The following is a 26,232-nucleotide window of genomic DNA, read 5'->3' on the forward strand; positions in this document are numbered from 1 at the left end:
TCAGGCGTAGAACTCCTCCTGCTTGGTAGGCTTCTGGTAGGCGCCTCCGTTGGCCTGTTTGGGCTCCTCCAAGGAGTAGCTGCCCTCGTCCTTCTTCTTCATCCGGTACAGCATGAAGCCCACCAGGCACACGGCGAAGATGAGTCCCACGAGGCCTCCGGCGATGACCCCTAGGGCAGGTAGACGGGGCCAGCTCAGCTCAGTGGCTAATGGCTGAGCAGTGACTCAGCCCCCATGGGCAGCACAGGCCCTTCGCCCTCCACGCCCCAAGGGAAGACTCACCTCCCAGCACTTCTTTCCTGTCCAGGAGGCCCTGCGAGGCCCCCGGATCCACTGGCGGCTGATTTCGGAGTTCTGACTCCACGGCGCCCCGGGGTGTGTTCTCCGTGACTGTGTCAAAGGTGAAGTCCTAAGGGAGGGTTGGACATTGAGTGAGGCCAGGGCCACTGCCGCGGTGACATCTATCCCTCAAGCACTTCCTGCCAGAGCCGGTGGGATACACCCCAGCCTGGACCACCGGGACCCCGGAGCCCATCAAGCTGGCTGGACCGTGGCACTCCAGGGGACAAAGCACACATTTTAGTATAAAAATAAATGGGCTTATTTTTAGGATAAAGTATAAAATTTTAGGATAAAGTATGACCCTATAAGACCAAAAAATAAACCTTGGTAGAACTTTTACCCTTACATAAATTTGGGAAGCCCTGTCTACCCTACATAAGTTTGAGTGACCCTTCAAGGACTCTTGCTGATATTTATTTATTTATTGTGTATAGAACTGAGGATTGAATCCAGGAACATTCTACCTCTGAGCTATAAGCCCAGCCCTATTTTTTTTATCCTTTATTTTGTTTTTTGTTTTTTGTTTTTTTTTTTTTTTTTTTTTTTTTGGTGGTACTGGGGTTCCTGGAAGCCCTTCTACCTCCGAGCTACACTCCCAGACCTATTTTATATTTTTGAAACAGGGTCTCTTACGCCAGCGCGGCTGGCTTCGAACCTGCGTGATCCTCCTGTCTCCGCCTCCCAAGCGCGGGGATTACAAGTGTGCGCCACCACGCCCGGCCTATCCTTTATTTTGAAATAGGGTCTCACTAACTTGTGGAGGGCCTTACTAAGTAAGTTGCTGAGGCTGGCCACGAACCTGAAATCCTGCCTCAGCCTCCCAATTACTGGGATTACAAGTGTGTGCTACCACACCTGGCTTTTATTTTTTTTTTATTTTGAAACAAAGCTTCATCAAATTGCAGAAGGCCTCACTAAATTGCTGAGGCTGTCCGGGAACTGGGATCCTCCTGTCTCAGCCTCCCAAATGCTGAGATTACAAGCGTGCGCCACCACGCCCGGCTCTCTGATCTTAAAGTTGGTCTGTCCTGCCTGGACAAGCTCTCGTAGTAGGGGGGAGGTGGGGCCCTGTGACTTTGTCTTCATAGCCGGGACTACGATGTGCTCACCCGGTGCTGGGCTTGTCCAGTGCCAGATACCTGGGGACACCCAATTTCCCATAAAACAGAGAGAGGAGGCTCACCGGCTCCCCAGAGCCCTCTCCCGGGAGCTGACTGGCGAGATCTCCATCCTCAGCAGTACTCTTGGTGGCAGAAGGGCCTCCATCTTCCACGCCAGGAGCGTGAGCGCCAGGCTGGCCGGCTGTGGCGGGAGCTGACGTCTCATGGCGACCGGGCTGCATGTCCCGGTGGGGAGGAGAGGTGGCGGGGGCCTGGGCCGTGCTGGTTCTGGCAGTAGAGGCCCGCGGGGTGGTCGGGAGCTGTGTGGTCTCCCTGGGTTTGGGGGTGACCTCCTTCTCCTGGGCAGTGAGGCCAGGCTCTGCCTCTGAGAGGACCACAGCCTCGCCCTCCTTGGGCCTCTCTCCGGCTGGCAGGGCGGAGGTGGAGGCAGGCTCGGCAGCCCTGGCGGTGGGCTCCGAAGCCCTAGGTGTGGTTGTCAGGAGCCACATGTCCTTCTGCGTGGAGGGGGTCTGATGGGACAAGGAGAGATCTTGCAAAGGACCTGCAGGGCCAACAACAGAACACATCAGGTGAGAGACAGCCCAGCACACCTTGCCAGCCACACTCCAGCTGGGGGCGGGGAGGGGCTGCACAAGGGCTCAGGCTCTGACGCCCCGGCCAGCAAGGACAGCCTTCCTCTCTTGAGAGGCCGCATTCCCAGCGTGGAACCAGCTGAAACTAACTTCCATTTAGAAAATGGACTAGGAATGCTGCCTCTCCCACGGTGCCTGGGGGCAGCCTGGGCTCCATGAGAAAGACCCCGGGGAAGCTGGAAAGGTGCTTTCCTATGACCACGGTGGGTAGGCAACCTCAGGGACACAAGTGGCTTTTCCAGGGCACACACCTCTGCATCTGTGTACCTCCCAGCTCTCTGCCCCAGCCTTTCCCACTGATATTCCAGGCCTTTATGACCTCTCACCTCTCGTCTGAGGTCCCCCAAAGCCACCTGGCCTGAGGCTTCCCTGACCAGCTCCAGCTTGGAGCTTCCCTCCCCCAGGGAAAGGGGAAATGGGGAAGAGAGGGGACTGGAAGGTCTACACCCAGCAGGCTCTGCTGCCTGCAGCTCCCAACAACCTTACAAATCAAAGGATTTTTTTTTTTTTTTCAGTACTGGAGATGGAACCCAGGGGCATTCTGCCTCTGAGCCACACCCCCAGCCCTATTTTTTTTTTTCTTAATTTTGAAACAGGTTCTCACTGAGTTGCAGAGGGCCTCACTAAGTAGCTGAGGCTGTCTGTGAACCGCGATCCTCCTGTCTTGGCCTCCCAAATGCTGGGATTACAAGCGTGCGCCACCACGCCCAGGTCCAAATCAAAGGATTTTGCAGATGGGAGACACAGAGGCTTTCAAAGGTCGGTTCTGAAGATGAGAAGAGGATGCCCTCCTCCCTGGGCCTCAGGAGCCTCAGCCTTTATTCCACTCCCCGGAGGCCTGCCCCCTAACGAGGCAGCCCCTTGCAGCATGGACCCCATTCCCTCCCTCAGCACTGTCCTTCCAACCCAGCAGGGAGGGGACCAGTGGGGACAGAGACAGGAGTCACCAAACCCAGGAGCCCACCTGACTGCCGCCCCCGGCCACAGCCCCACGCCAGCCTCGCTCACCTGCGCCTGAGCCAGAGAAGTTGTCAGAATCATCCCCCGAGCCATCCTGATCTTCCGGAGGTACATTCGTGGCCACAATTTGCTGAAAAAGGATCAGAAAAGGGTATGAGTGAGAGAATGGTGGGAGCCCTGCTGTTCCTGGGCCCCTGTTCCAGACAGCTCAGTGCCTCACCTACCCCACACAGCACAGGAGGCCTCCCACGTGGCTCTGCAACCCACAGCTCTGAGCAGCCCGCCCTCTGCTTCACCCTGTGCCCCAAACGCGCTGACGACACAGCCCAGTGCTGGGTGCTGGGGAAGCTGAGAGGGGGCAGGATCCTTACCCTGAGAAGTTCAGTTCAGTTGGGGAGCCCCAGGCCTCTCAAAAGGGCAGACAAGCTATTACTGGGAACATAGACATGGCCCCTTCGGACCTCATCAGCCCATCCTACACTGAGAGTCAGCCAGGGAGCTTTCAAGAGCCCCCAGAACAATCTCAAGACAACCCGGACCTAGCCAAGCAGCCTTGGAGGGTGTGGACACCAGGGAGGCCGCAGGTGTATGGGCAGGTTGGGCACGGGGCTCAGCTGTCTGTCAAGGCACCTTTGCTCCTACAGGGCAGCCCAGCCCGCCACACAGCCACTCTCACCCCCAGCGAGGGCTGGGTCCTGGCCTTCTGGTCAGGGTATTGTCCTCCTTGGGGAAGGAAGGCCAGGGTGCCCATCAGACTGGGACCACTGAGGCTAATCTGGAAGGGGGTTTGTGCTGATGAGGATCCAGTCAGTGTGTGCTGGGCTTAGGAATAGAGGCCCAGTAGAGGGCTCAGGAATGTGGAGGAGAGGCCATAGGTCTGGGTTCACAAGTTCCCAAGGCAGGGGCTGAAGCGTGGGAACCCGAGGCGGCAGAAAGTGAGGACCACATGTCCCAACAATGGCCCCGGGACAGCAGGTGCAGGGCTCGCCAGAGCCTGGGCTCCAGAGAACAGACACACGGGCAGAGAGGACCAGGTAGAAACTTCACGTTCAGGGGCCCAGATCCAAGGTACGCATCAGCCACGTGTAGAAACCGCAAGACCAGAAATAACACTGAACTTCCTTTGAAAGTACAAAAGTAAAACTACTCTCCTCCTCCCCAGAAGAAAGTCTAACCTTAGAACGGCCTCTCGTGTCCCATCCACCAGGGACAACCTGTCGTGGCCCATCTGTAAGGAACAGTATGGCCCATCCCTCTTACTCGGTATCCTGTCTATACTATACCAGATGTACAGTCCATCCCCTCACCCCGCAACAGATGGCATCCTGTCTATACCATCCGGGTGGTGTAAAGGCCTGTGCTGCCTTTGCAGAGCTTTGAAGCTGCCCCAGACCCCGCCCCCCCAAGCCTGCCCCCTTCAGCAACAGAGAATGCTGCCCACCTGCCCAAAATCGCAACGTCACCCTGGGCCAAGGCCTCTGCCCCACCCTCTCCTGAGGCACCGACACCCTCCCTTGGAAAGAAAGCTCGAGATGGGCAGGGGGATCGGATCGGGCACCAACCAGCAAGGCCTGACTGCCAAGAATCTTCCAGCAGAAGCCAGAGCCATGAGGCCTAGGACCTGCTCTATAGATGAAGCAGCTCAGGCCGAAAGACACACTCTAAGGCCCAGGTACAACCTCGAAGGCACCGCCCAGGGTCCCCAGGTGAACGCGGGGCAGACTCTCAGCTACACAGGGAAGCCCTAACAGGCTGACAGTTCCCCAAGAGCAGAGCCTCTCCCACAGGCCAGATAAGACTCTGCGTCTGCCCAGCACAGCCCAGAAACAATTTGTTCCTTTCCTCTCCTCCCCACTTATCCCTCTTCAATCTTATTTACACAACAAGCTTTTCTCCCACTGACACCAGCAAATAGCTCCCTGGCCCAGGGGAAGCCAATCCCCTAGTCTCCCCTAAGGGAGAAGCTTTCTGACCCCTCAAATCCCCTCCAGCTGGGCTGCGATTGCATCTCAGATGAGTTAAAGGGGAAGCTTAAGCCCTCAGGGGAGGAAATTAGCAGACACTGAGATTGAGCTTGGGGTGTAAGTCCTGGATTCATTCAGAAGGCTGCTTGCTCCCAGCCCAAGACCTCGATGTGGTCTCCTTAGCATTGCCTGAGAGAGAGAGAGAGAGAGAGACAGACAGACAGACAGACATACAGACAGACAAGGGATTGATTCAACCCAGGAGCATTTTATTTCTAAGCTACAATTCCAGCACTTTTTTTTTTTTTTTTTTTTTTGGTGGTACTAGGGTTCCTGGAAGCCCTTCTACCTCTAGGCTACACTCCCAGACCTATTTTTTTTTATACATTTTTATTTGGAAACAGGATCTCTTAAGCCAGCGTGGCTGACTTCGAACCTGCAGGATCCTCCTGTCTCCGCCTCCCAAGCACGGGGATTACAAGCGTGTGCCACCACACCCGGCTTCCAGCACTTTTTATTTTTTGTTTTGAAACAGGGTCTCACTAGGTTGCTAAGAGTCTCATAAATTCCTGAGGCTGTCCTTGAACCTGTGATCCTCCTGTCTCAGCCCTACAAGTACATGCTACAGGCATGTGCCATCACACCCAGCTTCCACCCTGGCTTCTTTTGAGACTGTCTGGCCACTGCTCAGGGCTGCCCAGGGGCAGGTGGGCTCAGCCTGGAGCTGCCACCTGAGGAGGCAGAAGGGGAGCCCACCCCATTTGTCACCTCTCTAGGTCCCAAGAAAACCAGGCATCCAGGGAACAAATCAAAACCCTTGTGGTAAGCTGGCCATGGTGGCACACACTTGTAATCCCAGTACTCGAGAGAGGCTGAGACAGGAAGATCACAGGTTCCAGACCAGCCTCAGTACTCTGTGAGGCCCTCTACGACTTAGTGAGACCCTATTTCAAAAATGAAGAATAAGCCAGGCGTGGTGGTGCACGCTTGTAATCCCAGCATTTGGGAAGCTGAGGCAGGAGGATCGAGGTGAGACCCTGTTTCTAAATACAGAATAAAAAATAGGGCTGGGGGTGTAGCTCAGGGGTAGAATGCCCCTGGGTTCCATCCCCAGTACTGCAAAAATAAAAATAAAAAAATAAAAAATAAAGTGAAATAAGGCTGTGGGTGTAGCTTGGAGGTAGAATGTTCCTGGGTTCAATCCCCAATACCATTAAAAAAAAACAACAAAAACCCTTGTAGTAAGGAAAGCCTACACTTTCACACATTTTCTTTTTGCAGAGCAAGGGCCAATTTGCTCTCTCCCCACCAACAGCACAGACCCCAGAAGTGCAATGATTTGAAAACCAAAGTCAGAAGGTTTGGCTCAATGGCAGGTGGGGGATCAGGAAGCAGACACGGGGAGTCTGGGCCACAGGAAGTGAAAAGCGGAATGGTCAACCCATCCCTGTCTTCAGGCAGGTTCCTGGCCACACCCTGAGGCTGCGTGGGAAGGGCCCTGGCCAGAGGCCTAGGCAGCTCTGGCCCAGCAGGAGAAAGGGTGCAGAGGCAGGGACCCTCCCTGAGGCTGGAAACACTTTCTACCTGGTCCCCTTTGGTTTCTGCACCTCACCTACATAAAGGCAAGTAGGCTGAGATTAGCATCTGCAGCAGATAAGGAACTGAGCCTCAGCAAGGGTGAGGGACCTGCCCCAGGCCAGCAGCCAGCAATGTCCCAGGCACGCTGCGCTGCGCAGCCTGTCTCCTCACCTGCCCTGAGCTCATCTGTGTTAAGGAACACTCGCTGAAGATTTTTCAGTGCAGCCGCAGGCTCCAGTAGCCACGAGGACTCCTAGAGCATCCCCAGTGGCTGAAGGTATCCAGGCCCGCTGGACCACACCAGAGAGTGTATGGCGTGGACCAGTCAGGGAAAGCCTCTGTCTCCTGCTGTGAGCCTTGCCCAAGAGCACACCTGGAGTCTGTGGGTGGAGAAGCCCGGCAGGGAAGCTTCAAGATGGCAGCCTGAAACGATCATACTTGCTATAAGGTGAACCGCCTTATATGTCTGTGTCGCAGACATACTGGGCACCAAAACGTCTCAGCTCAGTCACAAGCCAGGTCATCAGGTGGGCATCTCCAAGAGGCTCAAGTGAGTATGCTGGTCACAGTCACTAGCTAGAGAGGGTGTCTATCTCTCCACCCCCCACCCCCAAATCCAACTGCAGCCACCAGGTCCAAAGGCCTGTGGTTCCCAACTAGTACCCCAAACGCTAATGTATCCGCTGCTGCTTGACTCAAATGATGGATAAAACATCAAAGCCCAGCCGGGCGTGGTGGCACAAGCTCCTAGTACTTGGGAGGCTGAGACATGAGGATTTCAGGTTCGAGGACAGCCTCAGCAAGTAGTGAGGCTCTCATCAACCCAGCAAGATCCTATTTCCAAATAAGGATAAAATAGGGCTGGAGGGTGTAGCTCAGAGATAGAAAGCCCCTGGGTTCAATCCCCTGTACCAAAATAAATAAATGACACAAATCTGTTAAAAATATGACTGAGTGCACAGAGTCATGTTGCTTTTTCAACCAATGTGTTCTAAACGTGCAATGGCATGAAAGCAGGACATGGAAGTTTGATATTAAACAGAGTCCGCAGCTGGGCGCGGTGGCACATGTCTGCAATCCCAGTCAACTTCCAAAACCTGGGACCATTATCCAGGGACCTTGAGGAGAATGCAGGGTAAAAAAAAAGTCTGGTCCCAGCCCCAGCAGCATTTCCTTCCAGCCTCCTAACCCCACACACCCAGGTGCCCCTCTCCGGGGCTCCAGGAAGGGAAGCTGCAGAGGCTGGGTATAAAGGACCACCTTATGGAGAGCCTTGAAGCCCCCGCCAGCCCAGGACAGGCTATGATGCTGCCGACAGAGGCACTGACCTGGGCGGCGCTGGGATCACCTCATGCAGTAGGAAAGGGAGGGAGGGTGAACTGTGTGCTGGCTGTCAGTGCCTGTGTGGTAATGAACCCCCGCTTCTGTGGGTGGGAGCCCAGTCACTGAATCAACAAGTCCCTTAGTCACAACACCAGAAACAAAGAGCTGTCCTTATCAAAGGAGCCGGGTCCCAGCCATTCCCAAACAGCCTAGATCCTGGACCTTGGTGGACCCATTCTATGGCTGGCAGTCAGCAGGGTCCCAGATGTGTCCCCCGAGCCCAGGGCTCAGAGTCCCAAGGCAGGAGGGAACCACAGTCACCCCAGGACAAACACCTATCAGTTCTATCCTAGGTAGATTCTACACCACAGCAAACATCCTGGGAAGGCTTAAAACAGATTCTGTTTAGCCCACCATAGTGGGGCAAGCCTATGATCCCGGTACTAGTGAAGCTGTGACAGGAGGATCGCAGGTTTGAGGCCGTTCTTGGCAATTTAGTAAGCCCCTCAGCAACATAGCAAGATCCTATTTCAAAAATAAGAAACAACCAGGCATGGTGGTGCACACTTGTAATCCCAGCATTCGGGAGGCAGAGACCAGAGGATTGTGGTTCACAGACAGTCTCAGCTACTTAGCGAGACCCTTCACGGCTACTTTAGTGAGACCCTGTTTCAAAATTAAAAAGACTAAAAATAATAGGGCTGAGGGTGTAGCTCGGAGGTAGAATTCCCTTGGGTTCCATCCTCAGTACCGCAAAACAAAAAATACAAAAATAAAAAATAAAAAAGAAAGAAAATAGGGCTGTGGGTATAGCTTGGAGGTAGCATATCCCTGGCAAGAAGGGCGTGATGGCGCACACTTGTAATCCCCGCGCTTGGGAGGCGGAGACAGGAGGATCACGCAGGTTTGAAGGCAACCTTGCTGGCTTGAGACCCTGTTTCCAAATAAAAATATTTTTAAAAATAGGTCTGGGAGTGTAGCCCAGAGGTAGAAGGGTTTCCAGGAACCCCAGTACCACAAAAAAAAAAAAAAAAAAAAACCAGATTCAGTTTTAGAAATCTTTTTTAGCAGCCAGGTGTGGTAGCGCACACTTGTAATCCCAGCATTTGGGAGGCTGAGACAGGAGGATCGCACAGGTTGGAAGCCAGCCTCAGCTACTTTAGTGAGGCTTTCAGCAACTTAGTGAGACCCTGTTTCCAAATAAAGTATAAAATAGGTCTGGGAGTATAGCCCTGGATTCCATCCCAGTACTAAGAAAGAAAGAAAGAAAGAAAGAAAGAAAGAAAGAAAGAAAGAAAGAAAGAAAGAAAGAAAGAGAGAAAGAGAAAGAAGGAAGGAAGGAAGGAAGGAAGGAAGGAAGGAAGGAAGGAAGGAAATCTTTTTAGCCCTCTGTTTCTTGGTCAGATCTGTGGATCTATAAAATACAGGATGACTTCCTTTCCCCTGGACTCCACCATACTAGAGGGCTGAGGTTTCTGAGCTGCAGAACCTCTGAGCTGGTCTCACGCCCTCCACTACCCCCACTTTCTGACTTCTGCACAAGACGCAATACCAACTGAGGACCATATCAAGCCATCACCCGTGCCCAGGGCCCCAAGAGTCACTAAGAGTCGTGAGGAATTAAAGATACAGAGCACCACCCACAGCGGCTGACTTAAGAAGCACCCAGGTCCTGCACCTCGAAGGCAATGGTTTAGAGAAGAAGGAAAGGCCTCACCCCAGGGGCTGGGGCCAGGGGGCCAGGAGAGACAAGAGAGCCACTCAGGCCCCTTGAGACAAGGCCCCAAAGCCGGGCGTGGTGGCCCACATTTGTAATCCCAGGACTTGGGAGGCTGAGACGGGAGGATCGCGGGCTCATGGCCAGCCTCAGCAACTCAGTGAGCCCTTGTTTCAAAGAAGATAAATAAATAAATTAGAGCTAGGGTATAGCTCAGCGGTAGAATGCCCCTGGGTTCTATCCCCAGTGCCATAAAAACAAACAAAAAGCACCAAATAGCAACAGAGACTCATGAACAAGCCCTGGGGCCGAGTGCATAATTCTCTCCATACTTTCTGTGCGTTCACTCTTGGCAGATGGTACACTAGCGTGGCGGCCCAATGTCCCCAGCCATGAGCACTGCGAACCCTCAACTTGGCCCAAGTTGGGCAGAGACGCCTTCCCTCCAGGGGCTGAACCGGGACAGCCCTGCTTCCTGGGCAGCGGTCTCCCTGGCCAGCTCCTTGCCATCATGACCTGGCTGACACCAGAGCCAAGCCCAGCTGGAGCTAAGAGGCCCAGGCGGGCCAGAGCGCCGCTGCAGGCCAGGGGAGGTCTTTTAGGAGCATGGGAGGCAAAAGGGGAGAAGCTGCAGAAAGCCAGTCCCTGTGGCCTCAGACCCCGGCATCCTGAAGCTTGGGGCTTGCCACCGTTCTCCCTCCATGGGGAATCACTGCGCCCTCTCTTCAGCTATGGCTAGAGCGTGGCCAGGCAGGGTACATCTGTTCCAAAGCATCTTGGGCAAATTCTCAGGGAAAGCGCCAGCTCTGGCCCCACCCCTCCCTGCTGAGTTCCCTGGGCAGCCCTGTCTGTCTAGACCTCTGGTCCAGGTGGGAAATGGAAGTGGTTTGGCTGGATTATCCTGAATTGCTTTATGGCTCTCACGGGCTAAGCAGGGCAGCATGTGCTGCTAAAAGAAGGCCACAGACTGCCTGGGGCGGGACACAGCCCAAGGCCTGGACACATAGGACTCCCAGCTGGCCCCTGATGCTGTGGCAGAAGTCTGGCCCCCTGGCCTGGGAATGGGACAGCTACAGCCTGCCAGGGAGGCTGGCGGCGGAGGCCATGGTCTCCAGCCCTGGGCCTCAGGACCCTGAGATCTCCCCGTGAAGCTGCGCCCAGGAGGGAGGGCCCCAGCTGCAGCATTTCCGGCTGACGAATGGCGTGCCCAGTGATTTATCAGCCCACTGTCTCTCCACCAAGAGTCAAGCTGGGACCTGCCTAGGATGACGGGCAGGGAGTGATGGGCCCGGCCCAGGGTGGGGGCCAGGGACCGGGCAGGTGGTGGCAACGGCTCTGTGAAGAACAGCAGACCCTGAGGATCCTATGAGACCCCACCCCGGCAGCACTTCCATTAAGAAGATCACCTATCCAGGGACCCCTGGGGTCACACTCCTTCCTCAGCACTCCCTAGGGTACCGCTTATAGAGACAGGTACCTGGCTGTCCTAGGAGACTCCTGGAAGAGCTAGAGGTGAAGGGACAGTATTCCTAATGGGTTTTACACCCCTCTTTTTATTTTTATTTATTTTTGTGTGGGTCTGGGGATGGAACCCAGGGGCATTAGACCTCCGAGCTACACCACCTGCCCTATTTTTTATTCTTTATTTTGAAACAGAGTCTCAATAAGTTGCGGAGGGCCTCACTAAGTAGCTGAGGCTGTCCGCGAACCGCGATCCTCAGGTCTCAGCCTCCCAAATGCTGGGATTACAAGCCTGCGCCACCACGCCCGGCTTACACCCCTCCTTTTAAAATGTATTTATTTATTTATTTTTTGGTGGTACTAGGAGTGGAACCCAGAGGCTTTCTACTTTCACCCTATACTCCCAGACCTATTTTATATATTTTTTGGAAATAGCGTCTCACTAAGTTGCTGAGAGCCTCACTAAGTAGCTGAGGCTGGCTTCGAACCTGTGCATTCCTCCTGTCTCAGCCTCCCAAGCTCAGGGATTACAAGCGTGCGTCACCACGCCCGGCTACACCCCTCTTTTTATTTTATTTTTTTTTTAATTTTTTTTTTTTTTTTTTTTTTTTTTGGTGTTACTGGGGTTCCTGGAAGCCCTTCTCCTTCCGGGTTACACTCCCAGACCTATTTTTATTTTTGGAAACAGGGTCTCTTAAGCCAGCGCGGCTGGCTTTGAACCTGCGCAATCCTCCTGTCTCCGCCTCCCAAGCGCGGGGATTACAAGCGTGCACCCCACGCCTGGGTACACCCCTCTTTTTAAAAGACCCCTTTCCTATGGCATTTTCCTTTCGAATATCACGTGGGGCACCTGAGGTCAAAGTCACAGATCCAAACTCTCAGCCCTGGGCCCCTTCCCCGCACCACATTGCCTGCTCTGAAGGGGTACCTGTGGAGGGAGGGGACCCTGGCAGCCCCAGTGCCACGACAGGTCAGCGGTGCCCCAGCCCCACCCCTCCGCGGGGCTGGCGCCTGCCTTGCTACCCCCACATGCCAGGACTAGTCTCAGCCCAGGCTCAGCTGAGAACGGGGTGGAGCTGCTGCCGAGCTGGAAGGCCAGTTCTTCTGCGGCTCCGCACCTGCCAGGAGCCAGCAGAGCCAAGCAGGGCAAGATTTCACTCAGTGGAGAGCAAGGCGCCTGGCCCAGGCCAGCAGCCCTCCTCAGAAACTGACCACCACCGGGGGAAGGCTGGGGGAAGATGATCAGGCCTGGCCCGGGGAACACGTGGCTTGTTCTGTGCGTGACCTTGGAACAAGGCTGCTCGCGTGGCCCATTGACCGGATGTGGGTTTGGCCCACTGAAAGAAGAGGCCCCAGGTGAGCCTGTCCTTTGCTCTCCTGCTATCCGAGTGGGAGTCCAGGCTGCAAGCTGCACACGGGGTGCTCAGCAGTGACAAGACCACGGCAGGCACGTGGAGGACAAGGACTCTGTATCCTCCCTCTCAGCCTCCCAAGGAAGGTCATGGTCCAGGAAGGATGCTGGAAATCAAGGAAGGTCATGGTCCATCCAGGAAGGATGCTGGAAATCAAGGAAGGTCATGGTCCATCCAGGAAGGATGCTGGAAATCAAGGAAGGTCATGGTCCATCCAGGAAGGATGCTGGAAATGTCCCAAATCCAGGGGACCCCGAGGGTGACAACTAGCACCTCTGGGGATAAAGGGAAGGGCTTCCAAGACATCCAGAACATTATTGTTCCCCAGCCCTGGCTATTCTAAGACCATTCAGCCTATCCTACAGGCCCAGCCCCAGGGATCCCCACCTAGGGCCCCTAGAACTGCTATCTAGCTGATCATTCCCCAGACTCTACCAGGCTTGGGGGACTGACGGGGTGACGTATGAACTTCTAGTGACATTCTTCCCCTGCACTGGCTAAATAAAGTATCATCAAGTTTCACAGAGGCAGAAACTACTGTTCTTGACACACCTGCAGCCAGCCAGGGTTTCAGGTGTGCGTGGACAGAGGTGGGGGCCTGTTCCAACTTTTATCACCCAAATCTCTCTTCCCAGTGTCCCTACGGTTGCACAATATCCCTTTGAAAACAAGAATGCCTCCGGGAGAGCTACGGGGTGCTAGTCATTCACCCTATAGCATAAATGAGCTCCCTAGGGGCCTCAGGACCCTCCCTATGGGAGAGAGCCTAATTATGGAACTGGGACACGGGTTGGGTAGGAACTACAGAAGATAGGGAAGGATTACAAAACGGAGACTGGAAGATGTAAAAAAAAAATGTTTTAACCTTTATCAGACTGTGGATGCCAGCCACACCCAGGCAAAACAAACTAAATTCCCTTTGCTCTCCCTTTAAGCCACAGATTCTGGCTTCTCCAAGGCCAGTCTGGGGATCTGTGTCTCAGATAAAGAACAATTCAAACTGAGTCAGTACTGAGGCCCCTGGGAAGCCTAGAGAAGGTACAGTATTCTTGAAGGGGTCCCGCAGGGAGGGGCTGACACCTTCTGGCCTGAGTAGCAGAGACGGGATCTTCTATAGAGGCCCCGGACTATTGGACGGACCCCAGCCCAATCGAAGCAAGGTATCCAGGTCCTTGTACTAACAGCTCAATTGGATGCCCAGGGCTGACCTCCTAAGTAAGCCCCTGTGGCCTCTGCTGAAAAGGAGGCTGTGGAAGAAACCCCAGTCTGGGCAGCTCAGAGACTCCAGGAAAGCCAGGCAGTCATAATAGCTTGTCCAGGACTCTGGACCAGTCCAGGGCGAGAGAAGATCCTATGGTGTTTAAAGTCCATCACTGGGGCTCATGCCGGTAGTCCCAGTACTTGGGAAGCTGAGACAGGAGAATTGAAGGCCAGCGCGTGCTAGCTTAGCAAGACCCTCCCTGTTTCAAAAGTTAAAAAAAAAAAAATTCTGGAGTGTAAAGCACAGAGGTAGAGCAGCCCTGGGTTCAGTTCCCAGGGCCACACTCACAGAAGTAATCACAGTTCATGTTAGCTGCATACAATGTGCCCGGAACTAGCCTAAGTACTTTCGCTGAATTAATTCTCTCCTCACCCACCTTCGACCATGCCCATTTTATATATGAAGCTGAGGCAAAGGGACAGTCACTTGTCCGGGGACCCCACCACTGAGGGAGAGAGGCCCGGCTGGCGAGTCACAGTGAATCCATGGGCATTCCTGAAAGCAGCCATCAGGAGGAGAGGGTCCTCCTTGCCCTGCAGCCTGTCCCAGCAATTCAGTGCCATAGAGAACCTGTTTCCTCTGCACAGGCCACGGTGCCCCACAACTGGGGTCCAGCTAGGCTGGCGTGAGCCCCACCCAGGTGCCCCCGTATTGGGATTTACCTGGCCTCTTCCCCACCTGCCCACCCAGGAGCCAGGTCAGGAGCCAGCCCCAGCACAGGCTCAGGAGGAGACCTGGGATGGCCGGCCAGTGAGCGCTCAGGCTTCCCAGAGGGGGAAGAGCCAGGTTTGCAAACCCTGTTAACATCTGTAGCTGGCCATTCACAGGTGGTGATCACCCCTGCCCCGGCCACATGGCTCTCCCGCAGCCAGGCAGATTCAATGCTCCCCAAGATGGCTTCCCAGTCACCTGCTGCTTCCTTAAATCGTTTTAAGGGCCAGGAGCGGTGTCGCACCCTTGTAATCTCAGCACTGGGGAGGCTGAGACAGGAGGATCACGGTTTGCGGACAGACTTGGCTACTCAGTGAGGCCCATTTGCAACTCAGCGAGACCCTGTTTCAAAATAAAGAATAAAAAGTAGGGCAGGGGGTGTAGCTCGGAGGTCGAATGCTCGTGGGCCCCGTCCCCAGACCCGCAAAAATAAATAAATAAATAAATAAATAAATAAATAAATAAATAAATAAAATAAATAAAAGAATAGGGCTGGGGTGTTGCTCGGAGGTAGAATGCCCCTGGCTTCTATCCCCAGTACTTAAAAAAAAGAAAAATATCTTTTCAAAAGTCTCCTCGGGCAAGAAATGAGAAACTCCACTTTATAGTCCCCAAGATTTAGAGGTAAAGAATGGTACCCAAACTTACACAGGAAATGGAGACCCAGATGTGATCCAGGTAGGACAGGCCTCACCAACATCTCTCTCGGTCCAGCCCAGGTCTGCACTAGCCAAGACAGCCTAGCCAGCTAGTTCTGGATCCCCCTCACCTGCCCAGCCCCAGGCCTTCTGGGCACCAAACTGGGATCCCCAGAGGTAGGCAGCCCCAGGCATCCGGGCCCAGGCGGCCCTTCCACAGAGATAGCAGGTTGTCCGTGTGCCCTTGGACAGGCTGTGTGTGGGGTCTGCTCCTCACATGATTCCATGCACCCAGGACTCCAGTCCCGCCTCAGATGTACCCACAGGGGCCTCAGGTACCAGCTTCCAGGACTCTGCATCACCCAGGTCGGCCCCACCTGCAGGTCCCCTCAGCAGCCTGCAGGGCTGGGGCAGGGGCTGGAGACAGAGCCCAAGGGGCAAACCGCAGGGGGCCCACAGCTTGGCAGGCCTTGACCACCAGGAAGTCTGCACACAAGGAGCCCTACCCCACACCCCATCCTGGAGGAGATGTGGCCCCCGCGGTTTTCTGCAGGAGACGCTGAAGTGACGTCAGCCAGAGCCTCAGGCCTTACGAGCCCCAACCTGACCGCCATGTGTGTCCGGAACACTCCCAGGAGACAGGGCCTCCAAGGCCCAGAGCATCCCAGGCAGCAGGGTGCCAAGAAGCTGCTGGTAAGGGAAAGAGCCGCTGCCCCTCTGTGGCCCTGCCGGGGCACTGCTCAGCCACCACTGGTATGGGTGGTATGAAAAAGCAAGTCCGGAGCCCAAGTCCCAATGGCCTTTCTGGGACCTCTTGGTACCAGCACATGCCAGATGCCAGGGATGGACACGAGCACCCTGCTCTCCACAAGTCCCTCCCCATCCCACATCCCATCCCAGGAGAATGTGGTCCTCATCCCACCACCTGCTCTCGGCCTGGTGCCAGAACCCTGTCTCTTCAACCTGCCAGGTCTGGGTCCCCCCTCCCCTGCCCAGTCCCAAGGCTTCAGGACCCCAGACTGGGTCCCCAAATGTGGGCAGACCCAGGCATCCTCGCCCAGGTAGCTGCCCTTATATGGGAAAGAAAGAAGGCACCCGTGACCCCACACAGATAAGATAACCAATTCTGGTTACCATTCTGGTAAATGTCATTGAGCTGGGAGGGTTCTCTTACCATCTGTGGAGACCAGTGTTCCCAGGATTAGTCCCAGGGCAGGCCTGGCCGCCTCCACTAGGGAGACCCCTGCCCAAACACTTCCCACATCCAAAAAATAGTCTATGTGTCTGAGGTTCAGCAAACAACCTGCCTTAGCGCCCAAGCCCCCAGTGGAAACTGCTATCTGGTGCCACTCTGGGACAAACCCTTCCTCTGGTTGGAGAGACGGGTCAGGGCTGAATCACGAATGTCACTTGCCGCCACTGGCCCCTGGGCTGTGTGCAGGGGCCAAAACTCTCTGGTGTGGTTCCACTGATGGGCTCCCTCTCTTAGGACATTCTCCGGGGGCCAGGTGTGGACCCGCCCCCTGCACAGGGCTGCACGCCCAGCAGGTGCAAGATTCTGGATCTAGCCCAGCCAAGCAGGGCTCAAGATTCTCCCAGGACTGAGGCAGAATCATCCTGGAGCAGCAGAAGCAGCCCCCAGACACCCAGTCACGTGATGCAGCCACAGGAGGCCATCAACACCAAAATCATGGCCTCCCCTCTACCTCTCGGCCCTATTCCCCACTTCACAGACTCACTGAGGAAAAGCCCGAGTCCAATGTCATTCAGCAGCAGGGGCTGGGAGCCAGGCCCTGGGGCCTCAACTGCGCCTCGCTGTGCTAACCCACCCCGTACCCAGCACACAGCGGGCTCCAGTGGGTCAAGGCTGGTTGGGTGAGTCTCCAGGGAGGACCCGTGGGCCTGGCACCATGACTCAGCTGATGAATGGAGCGATAAACACACCCGCCTCCCGCTGCCCCAACCTGCCCGGCCCGGCTTTCGTTCCTGCTGATGAGCGGACCTCAGGCAGGTGCCAGGAGGCCTGGGTGTGTGTGCAGAGAACGCCGCCCAGCCCCAGCCCCAGCCTGACCTTGCCCAGGGGCCTCCGTCCACCCGGTTCCCACACTGAGCGCCAAGTCCACCCCTCCAGGCAGCCTCTGCTGGCACGGTCCATCCTCCCAAGACCCGGGGCAGCTAGTTCTCTCGGGTACCCGGGGGAAGGAAGAATTAGGTAGAGATCTTCAGTGTCTCCTTCCCCTTCCCAGGACAAGGTCTCTCTGCCACCACGTAGCCCTTGGGATCAAAAGAGGAAAAGAAGGCCCCTCAAGAAGACAAGGAGCGAAAGGCCGGGCACAGTGCCACACACTTGTAATCCCAGCATTTGGGAGTCTGAGACAGGAGGATCACAGTTCAAGGACAGCCTCAGCTACTACTTAGTGAGGCTCTTTGCAACTCAGTGAGACCCTGTTCCAAAATAAAGAATAAAAAGCCGGGTGTGGTGGTGCATGCTTGTAATCTCAGCATCTGGGAGGCTGAGACAGGAGGACTGCGGTTTGCGGCCAGCCTCAGCTACTTAGTGAGACCCTTTGCAATGCAGTGAGACTTTTTGTTTCAAAATAAAGAATAAAAAATAGGGCTGGGAGTGTCACTCAGAGGTAGAATGTCCCTGGGTTCCATCCCCAGTACAGAAGAAGAAGAAGGAGGAGGAGGAGAAGGAGGAGAAGGAGAAAAAGAAGAGGAGGAGGAGGAGGAGATAAAGAAGAGGAGGAGGAAGAGGAGGAGGAGGAGGAGGAGGAGGAAGAAGAGGGAGGAGGAGGAGGGAGGAGGGGAAGAGGAGGAGGAGGCCACCTAGAGGGGCAATGGCCTGCCCAAGCTGCAAAGAGAACTCTAGGAAGAACAAGTATTCTAGCTGCTGGCCTCTGCAGGCAAAACTCCCAGACTCCTTAGCCAGGGACACAAGAGTGTCTGAGCTGCATTCAGGATGAGGAAAACCAGCCAGAAAGGGAAACAGAGGGAAGCAAGCCTCTTGGCTGCTGGGGAGGACGCAGACAGGTAGCGACCAGTTTCCCCAGAAATTAGGGCGATATTCTCACATGTCGGAACCCCAAAGGGAAAGTGTCAGGACTCCCCAGGCCAGGGCCAGAGGGCTGCGGCCCACCCGCCACACACAGGGCCCCACGAGCTCAGGTGTGTCTCTGGGCTAAGGATTTTTTCCCATGGCAAAGGCCAGAGGAGAGCATCTCCGTATACTTAGGCGGCCCAGGGAGCTACCAAGGGCAGAAGGTTGGAGCCCCTCGAGGAGCCCCCCGGTGTAGGAGGGGGCACATCTGAAGCCTCCGCCAAGTTCATGAATCAACAGGAATGCTCACGGGACAAATGGCTGGGAGGAGGACCAGGCCCGCCACCGCCCCTTTCCCTCTCCTGACTCAGGGGTGCCCAGATTTCCTACCACACTCCCCAGGACCTGTTAAGCTTGCCTCTACATTTGCAGGCTCCGCCAGACCTCTAACATTCAGGGCGTGACAGGCAACAGGACACCCTCCTGTGGACGCCCCCAGCACTGACCACAGCGGGTGACCTGCTGTGCCTGTGTTGGCTCTGGGGATCCGCCTGTGAGCCTCCTGAGGGCAGGCCTCCCGGGCCTCCCGGGAAGGCCGTGTGGGGGCCTCCCAGGCCCGCCTGGAGTGGGAAACTGCACAGCTGCCGAAGTGGCCCTGGGCCCAGGGGCTTGCCTCTGAAGCCTCAGAACCATGGTCTGCACACCAACTTATCTCCTTGGGGTGAGGGATATACACAGGCCTGTCCTCCCTCGGACATGAGTCAGAACACTAAGTAACACTGAGTGGAAGGTTCTAGAAGGCACACTCCCACCCCAAACCAAACCTCTGCTCAACAGCTAGGAGGGAAATGACACTGTGCCAACTTTGTTCCAGGGTACAGCATCCTGACACCAGAGGGCTTCACTGGGTGTGGTGGTGCATGCCTACAATCCTACCACTTATTGGGAGTAGGAAGATTGCAAGTTTGAGGACAGCCTCAACAATTCAGCAAGACCCCCAGCCACTTGGTGAGACCCTGTTTCAAAAGAAAACTAAAAAAAAAAAAAAAAAAAGTTCAGGGGTGGATGATATCCAGAAACTGCTTTGCGCACTTGGACTAGGAAATCATTCCATGACCAACGCCCACGAGGCTGCTCCCCTAGTGGGACTGGCGTTGGAGGGGACCAGGAGGGTAATGTGGCACAGGGGCCAGCAATCCCAGGTTCTGGTCACCCAGATGTGCCATGCTGCCCGCCTCCCAGGCTGATGAAAGGATCTATTAATTCTGCAATTGTTTTCCTAGAACCCAGGGTGAATAGAGAGCGCATGTTGTGAGCTGTCTGGGATGCACACAGGGCCCTGTGCACAAAGGCTGCTCCATACATACCTAGCCAACCACCCAGGAGCCGATGGAGGCACCAGCCCCAGCACCCACATCTCCCAGCTGCTCCCTGTCCCGCTGTTTCCAGACCTTGCCTGTTCCTGAGCAACGTCAGGTACACACAACTGAAGCCCAAGGCTCAGGGTTTACCCAAACGCATGGTGCAGGCCAGCCCAATGTCCCCTCCATCTAAAATCCCCAGGCCCAAACCGGGCGTGGCGGTGCACGCTTGTAATCCCCGCGCTTGGTAGGCAGAGACAGGAGGATCGCGCAGGTTCGAAGCCAGCCACGCGCGCTGGCTTAAGAAACCCTGTTTCCAAATAAAAATGTAAAAAATAGGTCTGGGAGTGTAGCCCGGAGGTAGAAGGGCTTCCAGGAACCCCAGTACCACCAAAAAATAAAAAATAATAATAATAATAATAATAATAATAATAATAATAAAATCCCCAGGCCCAGGGGCCTCAGGAGTAGACCAGCAAACACCCACCAGGGAGGGCTCTGAAGGGTTCAGCCAGCCCACATGGGCTGGGCTTCTCCAGGATACTTGACAGCCTACAAATATGTTCATGTTACAGACACACAGCGCATACATCACAATCCTGGCTCTGCCACTTGAGTTTCTTGGAAGGGCTCACCTCCTTAGGCCTTTGCTTCCTCATCCAAACCAAATCAAAATAATGGGGTGAGCCGGGCGTGGTGGCACACGCTTGTAATCCCAGTACTTGGGAAGCTGAGACAGGAGGATCGCAGGTTCGCGGACAGCCTCAGCTACTTAGTGAGACCCTGTTTCAAAATAAAGAATAAAAAAATAGGGCTGGGAGCCGGCCGTGGTGGTGCACGCTTGTAACCTCAGTACATGGGAGGCTGAGTCAGGAGGATCGCACAGGTTCGAAGCCAGCCTCAGCTACTTAGAGAGGCTCTCGGCAACTTAGTGAGACCCTGTTTCTGAATAAAATATAAAATAGGTCTGGGAGTGTACCCCGGAGATAGAATGGCCCTGGGTTTCATTCCCAGTAACACACACACACACACACACACACACACACACACACACAAACACACACAAATAGGGCTGGGGATGTAGCTCAGAGGTAGAATGCCTGTGGGTTTCATCCCCAGTACTATAAAAATAAATAAATAAGTAAATAAATAAATAATAAAAAATTTAAAATATGGGGCAATGATATATATCATAAAAGTTTCTGGTAAAGATTAAATAAGAACATAGGGAAAGATGTGTATGGAGGCACATGCCTGTGATCCCAGTACTTGAGAGGCTGAGACAGGAGGATCACAGGTTCGAAGTCAGCCTCAGCAAGTAGTGAGACTCTCATCAACCAAAGACAGGGCTGAGGATGAAGCTTGGAGGTAGAATGTCCTTAAATTCAATCCCTAGTAACACACACACACACACACACACACACACACACACACACACACACACCCCAAGCATTCCACGGTCAGTACTCAGTAAAAGGTAACCTTAATGGTATCGACAGCTAGCTTTCCTTGGGCGCTTTCAGTACAAAGGCCTGTCACACATCCATTATGAAATGAAGGCGGACAGTGACAGAATGAGGGCAGGGAGGTATTTTGATGTTCATGATACAGAAGAAGAAGGAAAGTGACTTGCCCAAGATTACGCAGTAAATTCGTGGCAGAGTTGAGGCTCCGCACCGGGGCTCTCCTTAATCCAAAGTTGTTTCTGGCCCGCCCCGGGGTATGGGCACAGATTATAGAGAAAAGTGAACCAAAACTCAACTAGAACAAAGAGTGAAGAAGAAAGGGAGACAGGACTGAAGCCTAGAGTCACAGGCAAAACAAAAGTGTGAGGACCTCTGCTCCTGGGAGCTGCCTACCCAGCCCAGACTACAGGTTACTTGCGGATCAAACCAGGCTGAGGACCTGGGAAGATGGGCTCCTGGGGTGCTTCTCCCAGGAGACCTTCAGTCTCCTTACTGAGGGAGGCCCCCAGGCATCTCACCCAATCGGCATCTCTTTGTTATTCTAGGTCCCAGGGGCGAGGCAGGGGGATGGGATGAAGACGTCCCCCCACTGGGCTGAGGTCCTGTGAGGGACACCAAATCCAGGTCTCACGAGGGTCATTCACAGGTGAGAGCCTTTACTCAGAGCCTAGGACTCTGGCTTTGGAAATAATTCTAACTCATATGACTGGTTTCTCAGTCCTGTCCGAGAAAAAGTAACAACTCAAAATTAAAGAGTCCGGCGTAGTGGCGCACGCACACTTGTAATCCCAGTACGTGGGAGGCTGAGACAGGAGGATTGCAGGTTCGAAGGCCCTCCGCAACTTAGTGAGACCCTGTTTCCAAATAAGAAATAAAATCGGGCTGGGTGTTTAGCTCAGAGGTAAATGCCTCTGGGTTCAATCGCCGGTGCCACAAAAATAAATAAATAAACAAACAAACAAAAAAGTAATTGAACAGAGAAGCTGCTACTGTCTGTCTGGCAGCCCACAAATGTTACTTCTGCCTAGCAGACCGGGATGGAAGAGGAAAAAGAGCCGATCGGAATTTAAAACAGAGCAACTGGGGCCGGCAGCGACCAGGCACAGTGCCCTGCGGAACCCAACAGGCCCCGCACACGATGCCAGGCGCTGCCGCAGGGATGAGGAGGAGGGCCCTGGCATCCAGCGGAGATTAAATTATGTCAGCATTTTGCTGTTGATAAAGGAAGGGACATAAATATTTCAGCGAGTCCTGCCCAAAGTAAGACTACTTTGTAGGGTAATACAGATTCTTAGAAAAGCCTGGATACCAAGGATACCTCCTTCTCCAAGGATTTCAGGAATCCAAAAATCTGCTGCCACAGAAAATAGACTGCTGTATAAAATGCTACACTCCTCGGTCTTTTCCGTCATTCTTTCCAGACCCCTCCCCGTTCTCACCCCCTCCCTACCAATGTGAGTTAGTGGTTTTATTGGACCCCATCAAGGGCCACAGGTAGAGACTTAAGACTGGCTCCACCCTCCCTGGGGAGCTAAAGCCAGCGGTGAGATCACCCTTAGAAGGCTGAGCCCAGGCAGAGGCCGCCCGCCCCCCTTCCCTGGGCTGGGGAAATGTCTCTACTAGTCTCCATAATTAAGGCAAAAGGGATTTTATGCCCTTCAAGAAGGAGAAAAAAAAGAAAGAGAAAAATAGCAAATAACTGGTTCAGAGCAAGTCATTTTTCTGACATGACAGAAAACAAAAGACCACAGAACACGCACGCGCGCGCACACACACACAGACACACACACACAGACTTTTTAGACAAACCTGTTTGGGTCTCTGGGGAGTGGCTTTGAGCAAACTCTTGCCCAGCAGTCTCCCCTGTCCATTGAAAACCGGGCACCCAGCAGTCACTCCCGACCTCCCAGGTCCCCAGGGGGGTTCTGACCTGCTTCCCACGGGAGCCAAAGTGAGCTTCCCTTTAGAGAGGGTCAGATCTCAGCAACCTGTGGACACCTCACCCCATGTGAAGCCAATCCCCAACGCCCTTATTTCTTTTAGGAAAAAGGAAGAGGGGGGCTAGGGGAAGGTACCTTATGCCACGTAATGTACCCACTATGAACCAAACACAAACATTCGCTGGGAAAGGGAGAGGGGCAGCAGGCCAGAGAAAGAGGATGCCAGCTAAACTTCACAAAATAAGAAAAAGCAAACACTAAGCTTGGGCTCAAGCTAGAGTGTGACGGACCCCAAAGCTCAGGCTGTGTGCAGACTCGGCTCACCTCCTGGAGGCCCTTCCAAGCACTGCAGCTCTGAGAACTTTCCTTCCCTTTTTTACCCACTGCGATTCCTGCCCCCCTGGGCCTTAGATCTACCTACAATTGGGAAGTTTGTGGAGCAGAAACAATGGGTGCAACTGCAGCATCTGCTCTACCCAGCACACAGAGAACTCCAGGAAACATAGCCCATAGAGTCACCCTTTCCAGCTGCCTCCCCTTTAATGGGTGCCCCGGGATCCCAGTTTTTAGGAATGTCTGCCTCACCCAAGGCAGGAGGAAAGGAACCTCCGCAGCCCTCTGGATCCTGTTGTAGCACTCCACCTCTGCAGCCCCTGCTGGGGCCCCATCCTGAGCCTGGAGAGACCAGAGTGGGGTGGGATGTAATGCCAGGCGGGTCAGGGAGCTGGGCCAAGTGACTCCACTCTCTTCTCGGGAGTGGTAACTATGAATCCCAGAGTACTGAGTCCCACAGAAACCACAACCCTTAAGAGCGACGTCTTGGACCTGAGAGCCAGGAGTGCGCTAGAAAAATCCAGCGGAGAAACCATATCTCGCCCTAGATGGAGCGCCAACACAGTCCAACCATCTGCAATTCACTAGGTATCGGGACTTCAGCGTGCCTGGAAGCTCAAGTCCTGGGAGCCAGCAAAAGCGCTTTTACACATCAGCCTCAAAACTGTACCTCACCCCCCCCCACCCCCAGCTCTCCATAACCGGTGGCCACTATTATTACAAAGGGGAACGTCCGCAGGGGACCAGCGCTGCTCAGGGCCTTGAACAGATGCCACAGGAGAAGTTCAGCACCCAGGTGCCCACCCGAGCCCGGCAATCCTTCCCTGCCCACGTGCCTCCCTTAGCCCGAGCTAGGGAAGTCGAGCTGTCCAGATGTGGTGGCGAGAGACCGCCACTTCCGGAAGGGGAAGAGCCCCTGGCTCCGCACCTCCCTCCCCTCTGCCTCCCAGGGGAAGGCGCAGCCGGCTGGCCTGGGGAGCCCCCCGGGACCCCGGACCCCGTGCGGGGACTGGGGGCGTGGGCACCCGGCGGCCAGACTGACACCTGGCGGCTGCCCAGGACCCAGCCCACGCCAGGAGCCGGCGCTGCGGGGCGGTTCCCAGCAAGGGTTACGGGGCCGAGAACAAAGCGCCCCCATTGGGGAAGGCGGGCTAGCGGACGGCGGCTGGGGCGGGAGAGCCACTTTCTGGGGACCCTCGCGTGCTCTTTGTCGGCCACGTCCCTCTGTGGAGGAGCCCGAGCCCCGCCAGAGGTGGATGGGGCATCCTACCCAGAGGCCTCCCCCAGCCGCGAGGTCCACATTTGTCCTGGGCGGGCCAAGGGACCCGCCTTCCCTCCGCGCGGCTTCAGCACAAAGCCGGGCCGGGGGAGGGGGAGAGCCGTTCCGGGGTCCACTCGCGTGGAAGTCGCCGGCGACCCTCTGCGGCGCCGGGCACCGGATCGCGCCCTGGCGGGGGCGGCACAACTTCAACAACCAAAAAAGTTGGGCTCCTCCGGGTCTCTAGAGTCCCGAGGCCAACTTCCCGGAACCTCGGGCTGCCAGCTCCGCCGGCTCACCTCGGGCAGCCGGGGCAGAGCCCGGGGCCTCGGGCCTCCCGCCAGGGTCCCCGCGCAGCCCGGGCCGGCTCCGGGGCCAGCGCGCCCGCGCCCACGCCGCTGCCTCCAAACTTGCGGGCGCAAAGGGCCCCCAGCTCGGGCTCGGGGCGCACGCCCGCGGTCTGCTTCGAATCAGAGTCTGCGGGAGGGACGTGGTACCCTCGATCCCTGCATCCCTCTGGGTCACCGGCGGAGGGATGCCCGGGGCGCGGGGGTGGGAGCGACGCCCCCCGGGCCGCCACGGCAGGCGGGCTCCGAGACCTTCGGAGACGTTTTACATAACAGCGCGGGGCCCCGCGAAGGCTCTGCCCCGCGGGGTGCCCCCGGGCCCGGCACCCGGCAAGCCCGCGGACCCGTGCGCGCCCGGGGACGGCGGAGAGAATGGGGGCGGGAGCCCGGGTTGGGGGGTCCGCCGCCCCCGGGCCCGCCTGGCCAGCGCGGGAAGGAGCCCTCGCTCCCCTCCCCCTCCACGTGCGGCGGCCGGCCTCGGCGATCCCCGCTTCCCGCCGCCTCCCGGCCGCACTCACCGGGAGCGTCGGCTGCAGGCGCAGCGCCAGCGCGCACAGCCAGAGGCAGAGCGCCGCGCGCCTCATGCTGCCCAGACCTGCGGGGCGCTCGGCGGGCTGCGCGGGGCGGGCTGCGGGTGCGCGGGGCTCCGGGCCGGCTCCGCAGAGTGCTCCGCGCCGCTCCTCGGGCGCCTGCCCAGCGCGCCGCCGTCCCAGCGAAGGCTGCGGGTTCGCCGGCTGGAGCCCGCTCCGGATGGCCGGGTTCCTCTGCGCTCCGCTCGGCTCCTGCCCTCGCCGCTCCCGCCGAGCTCCGCCTTATAATAAACCCACAGGCCCTTAGCCGTTGCAAGAACTGGCCCCCCACCCCCAGCTCCGCCAGGTCTCCGGGCCAGCCCCAGTCCCCACCCCCAGGACCCCGCCCCCTGAGCTGCTCGGCCCGGCCCCCAGAGCGCCCCACCCCCGGGGCCTGGCCCCGCCCCGGGGTCCGAGCCCGCCCCATCCTGCTCGGCTCAGCACAGCCGCGCTCGCCTCCCGAGTCTCCCGCCCCTGGAATCTGTGGCTCCCGACTGTGTGGATGGGCCACTCAGGAGTTGATGGGGGCCGAGAAGCACACCCGACCTCCTCGGCCCAGGGTACTGAGGTGCTGCCCGGGAGAAGGGCGAAGGGGGCGGGAGTTGGTCCTCTGTGGGCGCGAGTGTGCAGCGCCCTCTGGGCTTGGACGCGGGGCGCCCCCCAGGTGCATAGGACTCCCAGATCCCGGTGGGATGAACGCGTCCTGGGTCCATCCGGAGACCCCCGAGGGGATGGAACCTCAAACCGCTGGACGTACTCCAGACGCGCACGCCCACACCATGTCTGGGGCTGCGGACA

General features: G+C 56.1%; 1 protein-coding gene across 1 annotated transcript; it reads right to left on the minus strand.

Annotated features, from left to right (window-relative positions):
- SDC1 (syndecan 1) lies at positions 1-25,449 on the minus strand (the record flags this gene model as incomplete). The annotated part of the gene is made up of 5 exons (XM_080711225.1): positions 1-170; positions 283-409; positions 1,526-2,004; positions 3,104-3,185; positions 25,384-25,449. The coding sequence occupies 5 exons, from the start codon at positions 25,447-25,449 to the stop codon at positions 1-3; spliced, it is 924 nt and encodes a 307-aa protein (XP_080567351.1).
- Positions 25,450-26,232: the final 783 nt, after the last annotated feature.

This window comes from Muscardinus avellanarius, assembly GCF_963383645.1.
Source record: "Muscardinus avellanarius genome assembly, chromosome: 15".
Classification (NCBI taxonomy): domain Eukaryota; kingdom Metazoa; phylum Chordata; class Mammalia; order Rodentia; family Gliridae; genus Muscardinus; species Muscardinus avellanarius.